The sequence below is a fragment of the Callionymus lyra genome, chromosome 1, assembly GCF_982586985.1.
Source record: "Callionymus lyra chromosome 1, fCalLyr1.hap1.1, whole genome shotgun sequence".
Classification (NCBI taxonomy): domain Eukaryota; kingdom Metazoa; phylum Chordata; class Actinopteri; order Syngnathiformes; family Callionymidae; genus Callionymus; species Callionymus lyra.
The window spans coordinates 54049214-54055213 of NC_141818.1; the positions used below are offsets into that span (position 1 = coordinate 54049214).

A 6000-nucleotide genomic window follows, 5' to 3' on the forward strand; every position below is an offset into this window, starting at 1 on the left:
TCTATAAATACACGAGTTTACCTTGTGCATAGAAAACATGCTTTCCTGAGAGAACTCGCTCTGGGCCTGGCCAGGCACGCCATGTGGAGCGTTGGGTGTTCCCGGTCCGGAATTTGGGCCCATCATGCTGTGAACCGAGCCCGGGGAAGGGTCCGGTCCTGGGCTGGGGCCCAAGATTGGACCCGGGGACAGTCCAGCACCGGGGGAGGGGCCAGGATGGGACATACCTCCTGATGTTTCCGAGGGGTTGGACATCTAACGAACCGCTGGAGAGAAACCAGACAGCTGGAGGAAGAAAAGTTTCAAATATTACTCAAGGGTTTGAAGTAATTGTACAAATACATGTTTATTCATTAAATAGATCCCAATCTCTGCTGGTCGTAGTAGTCAGACTGACTTTAGCTTCTCTTCATCGAAGGAATGATGACAACTGTTTCTCTTCTAGATCCAACTTTTAAAAATATGTGTATATATTTTGGTGTTTTCAGAACAGTCAGAAGATCTGGATCTTATAATCCATGTGTTTGTGTCGTTTACTATTGTAACAGTTTGTTTTCATGTCTAAACCAGAAGGATGTGTTTCGCCTGCAGTTCATACTAAACTCTGCAGCCAGAATTCTGAGCCGCTCTAGTAGAAGAACTCACATTTCTCCTTCAAACTCTTCACTGGCTGCCAGTTTCTTTCAGGATCATTTTAAAATTCTGGTTCTTACTTTCAGATCTATTCATGGTCAGACCTTCCATCAGTGATCTGATCCAGCCTTACACCCCAGCTCGGGCTCTGAGGTCTGTGGATCAGAATCTACTGATGGTTCCTGAACTTCAGGACCAGAGGAGAGAAATCCTTCCAGACTGTTGCTCCTAAGCTTTGGAACCATCTCTGTGTTTGATGATCTACTGACTCCTTCAAGAAACATCTGTGTTTGATGATCTACTGACTCCTTCAAGAAACATCTGTGTTTGATGATCTACTGACTCCTTCAAGAAACATCTGTGTTTGATGATCTACTGACTCCTTCAAGAAACATCTGTGTTTGATGATCTACTGTCTCCTTCAAGAAACATCTGTGTTTGATGCTCTACTGACTCCTTCAAGAAACATCTGTTTGATGATCTACTGACTCCTTCAAGAAACATCTGTGTTTGATGATCTACTGACTCCTTCAAGAAACATCTGTGTTTGATGATCTACTGACTCCTTCAAGAAACATCTGTGTTTGATGCTCTACTGACTCCTTCAAGAAACATCTGTTTGATGATCTACTGACTCCTTCAAGAAACATCTGTGTTTGATGATCTACTGACTCCTTTAAGAAACATCTGTGTTTGATGATCTACTGACTCCTTCAAGAAACATCTGTTTGATGATCTACTGACTCCTTCAAGAAACATCTGTTTGATGATCTACTGACTCCTTCAAGAAACATCTGTGTTTGATGATCTACTGACTCCTTCAAGAAACATCTGTGTTTGATGATCTACTGACTCCTTCAAGAAACATCTGTGTTTGATGATCTACTGACTCCTTCAAGAAACATCTGTGTTTGATGATCTACTGACTCCTTCAAGAAACATCTGTGTTTGATGATCAACTGACTCCTTCAAGAAACATCTGTGTTTGATGATCTACTGACTCCTTCAAGAAACATCTGTGTTTGATGCTCTACTGACTCCTTCAAGAAACATCTGTTTGATGATCTACTGACTCCTTCAAGAAACATCTGTGTTTGATGATCTACTGACTCCTTTAAGAAACATCTGTGTTTGATGATCTACTGACTCCTTCAAGAAACATCTGTGTTTGATGATCTACTGACTCCTTCAAGAAACATCTGTGTTTGATGATCTACTGTCTCCTTCAAGAAACATCTGTGTTTGATGCTCTACTGACTCCTTCAAGAAACATCTGTTTGATGATCTACTGACTCCTTCAAGAAACATCTGTGTTTGATGATCTACTGACTCCTTCAAGAAACATCTGTGTTTGATGATCTACTGACTCCTTCAAGAAACATCTGTGTTTGATGCTCTACTGACTCCTTCAAGAAACATCTGTTTGATGATCTACTGACTCCTTCAAGAAACATCTGTGTTTGATGATCTACTGACTCCTTTAAGAAACATCTGTGTTTGATGATCTACTGACTCCTTTAAGAAACATCTGTGTTTGATGATCTACTGACTCCTTCAAGAAACATGTGTGTTTGATGATCTACTGACTCCTTCAAGAAACATCTGTTTGATGATCTACTGACTCCTTCAAGAAACATGTGTGTTTGATGATCTACTGACTCCTTCAAGAAACATCTGTTTGATGATCTACTGACTCCTTCAAGAAACATCTCTGTGTTTGATGATCTACTGACTCCTTCAAGAAACATCTGTTTGATGATCTACTGACTCCTTGACAAATGGACAAATGAGCTTTTCCCTGTTTTTCTAAGACTCCTGGGTTTGTTTTATGTGTCTTGATCTTTTAAAGTATATATTTTAACTGTGTATTGTTTTTGATTGTTCAAGCGCTTTGTGACCCTGGTCTAGAAAGATCTTTATAAATAAATATTCCTTACTTACGTAGCAAGTCAGTAAAGTAAAATGATAGCATTACTCTACTACGTAATGTCAGAAATCTTCTTTGACTAGAAAATTGCATTCATTTATTTTAAAATTGAACATAACAAGCCCCTGAAATCAAAGCCTCTCTGGTGCCAGAAAATTCATCAAGCAAATCATGGATGGAAATTGGACTCATAATTGCCAGTAGTTACGCGGCTCTTAGCTTGATGGCAGAAAATGACATGGATCACAATCAATGGAAGAGCAAAAGCAAAATAAGCTCAATGAAAAATGTTGAAACACACTTTTGTAGATTACAGAATCAAGGCTCACATTATTTGATTATTTGACAACAACAAAATATATGTAACATATATGTAACCTTTTTTCCTGCCTTGTGTGATCACACAATTCATTTTAAGCATATTTTTCTCCAAGTCAAACCAACAAGGAATTATAGTATATTTCTTTAACTTGGCTTAAGCTAAAATATTTACTTTGTATTATACAAAAATGGAGCATTGTTAAATTAAACAAAATATTTGTTTTATTAATGAATCCCTTATGCTAGTAATAGTTGAAAAATGATTATTTATCTATAAATAGAAACTTGTTCAATATAAAGCGGAAATGTAATGTTTTTTTCATGTATTTGTTATTTCTCTTCAACCATTTTAAATATGTGCCATTCAATTAATCTATAACATATTGAGCATAATACTTGATTACTCAAATATTTCATAGCAGCCGTGCCTCTTCAAATGCGTACGAACATTATTAAACAACATGTTTTTTTTTCGTATAAATGTTCAGTAAAATACAACGTCTGGCATGAAACAACATGTGACTAGTATAATAATATTCAAAAGCACCATCAAGAAAACAATATTGGACTTAAATATACATAAATCAGAAAAAGATATTGAAGTATATTTAATAATTTAAAGCTTCAATTGCCTCAGACATAAGAAATCCAGTATTGAATGAAATTGTCGTCGAGGCTGTAACTCCTTCCACGCACTCTGTGTATCTGCACTTATGTTTATTTCTGTCAGTATATTTATCATTACCTTCTATATTTTTGTCAATCAATCAATTTATTGTAGTGCTTATTTAATTTAACATTTTACTTTTGATCGTTCATAATCATCCAATTTCATCATCTAATATTTGTTATTTTATTTATTATTGTTATTATCCACTATTATTTTAGTATCGTTTTCATTGTTTACTTTTGTTACTTTTTGTTGTTGTTGTTATTCGTAATATTATAAAATAATAAACAACATTAAATAACAATTCTCTTAAGGAGCCTAACCTAGTTTAAACTATTATTAATTTAAAATAATATTAACATTTTACAAAAGGTTTGAAAACTTAACGTGATTATTAATCTTGTCTTTTGTTTTATTAAGTATGATCTGTCTCCTCAACATGTTTTTTTTTTTACTTTTTAATACCCTGAGATATTGCTGATTTATTAAAAATATAAAGTCATATTATTATGAACAATATGTTAACTGTCTTGATGTGTGTTTGTATGTAATCTTTGTTTTGTGTCCTCAACGTGGGAAGAATACTGGTATTTCTTGCTCTTTCTGAGCAGGATATTTAGGTTATCATTGATCGAAATGAAAAAACATTTATGAGAAATAAATAACTCAAAAGTAAAATGGAATCACACAAAAGAATGAAGTGTTGACATTACTTTATTTCTTATATTATAGCTGTCACATCTACTACTAAGACCCGACAATTTGCGTATAAAAATGACATCATTCGATTAGTTTCTATTTCTTTTGACTTTATTGAAAACAACCTGTGTTTGTGTTTGTTTGTGTTCGTATCATAATAACAGGCCTTCGTTATTATGTATCAACACGAATAAAACCGCTTATTTCTACGTGGCATTGTATTCTATATGGTATTGTGTGAATACTAGTGATATTAGAACCTTGTTCTGAGAGGATTCGGGTGAAGTTACCAGAGCCAGTGAAGAGTTTAAAGTGAATAATTGTAATAAATGTAATAAATGTGCATCATGTTCAGCAGCGCTGGCCTGCTAGTTCCCTCTCGATGTAACGACGCCTCTGATTGGCCCGTGGCTTCCCCAAAAAACACTGGTGGCCATCAACGTACGGGGGAGAAAAAGCTACACTTTCCCCGCGAGTCTCGCTTCCATTGTAGCCCGCGGCGGCGACCCGGACGCCGGGGGTTGAGCTGCGAACGCACCGCGGCGGGGGGTTTGACGTGTAACGCCGCGGTCACCGCGGGCTTGTGCGGAGCAGCGCCAACCGCGGAGGAGCCGCGCTAGCATGCTTAGCCTAGCATGCTAACGGCTAGCATGCTAGCTACCCTGGGCGGCGCTGCTCGTTAGCGACGCTGTCAGAAAGTTTTGCCCGTTAAACCGTCGCCGCGCCCGCCACACGCCGAGAGCACCGCGGAGTCGCACCGCGCGGGTGTATTTACCTCTGGCAGTGACCGGATCTGCACACAGAACCGCTGAAAGTATTATATTGTTTTCTCCCCAAAATATGACTGCAGTCCACAAGTTCACTCCCCCCTCGATGTTGTTTTGCTGACAGGTTAAAGTTTGGCTCGAGCCGCCATTGCTGATTTGTCAATGTCAGCGCGGGTCCCGCCTCCTCTCTGCGACGATTGGCCGCGGAGGCCCGTCAGTCATCAGGCCCGAGCTTCATCTGGGCGGGTGTTTGTTCTGTTGTTTCTGTACTTTTGTTGATAATAGTTGCGAACAATGATCAGGATTTTGTTGTAGAAAATTAATAATTGTATCTGAATATGAATAACTGCATTGTTGTCAAGCGTATCTGCCTTTTATGCGCCTGGAAATGATTGCACTAAATCGTACCAGACTTTACATGGAGACTTTATTTTATTTATACCAAATATAATTTAAAGTATTTTACCTTTTTACTAAACAACCTATTTCACCCTGAAATCAGGGTATTAATTACAATTATATAATGTTTTTTTAGTTAGTTTCCCTGTCCTATTCTGTGTACTAATGTTTATTGTTCTTAATTCATTTATCATTAGTTAATTTATTATTATGATTATTTTGTTTTCGATCATTATGATGATTATACTTTTGATAATCATTGCTTCCGTGTTCGGATAATGAATATTATTTAATTACATTTCATTTATTTTTGAATTATTATTCCTTATGTATGCGTTCATGTTTCTTGTTTTATTTTATTAATCTGTTGTATTTGTATTAATCTCTACTTCACTTATATTGTTTCATTCTTTTGTTATAATGACGCCACACAAAAAAGTCCAGTTCTTAACATGAACACAAGATGGAAGCATTGACTTCTATTTCTCTTCTGTTTCCAACCGTGTTTTAACTCGTGTGTCTTCAGCGTAACACCTGACTCTCATGATGAAGATGATGAAGATGAAGATGATGGTGATGATGAA

At 37.0% G+C, this 6000-nt stretch overlaps 1 protein-coding gene across 4 annotated transcripts in view; it reads right to left on the minus strand.

The window, feature by feature from the left end:
* smarca2 (SWI/SNF related BAF chromatin remodeling complex subunit ATPase 2) overlaps window positions 1-5142 on the minus strand; it is a 55377-nt gene extending 50235 nt beyond the window's left edge. For all 4 annotated transcript variants that reach the window (XM_087812930.1, XM_087812920.1, XM_087812912.1 and 1 more), the window contains exons 1-2: window positions 5026-5142; window positions 22-285 (exon numbers count right to left, since the gene is read on the minus strand). In XM_087812930.1, coding sequence (XP_087669056.1) covers window positions 22-255 — 234 coding nt within the window. In that variant the 5' untranslated portion in view covers window positions 256-285; window positions 5026-5142. The remainder of the gene's footprint in view (window positions 1-21; window positions 286-5025) is intronic.
* Between the last annotated feature and the right edge of the window lie 858 nt (window positions 5143-6000).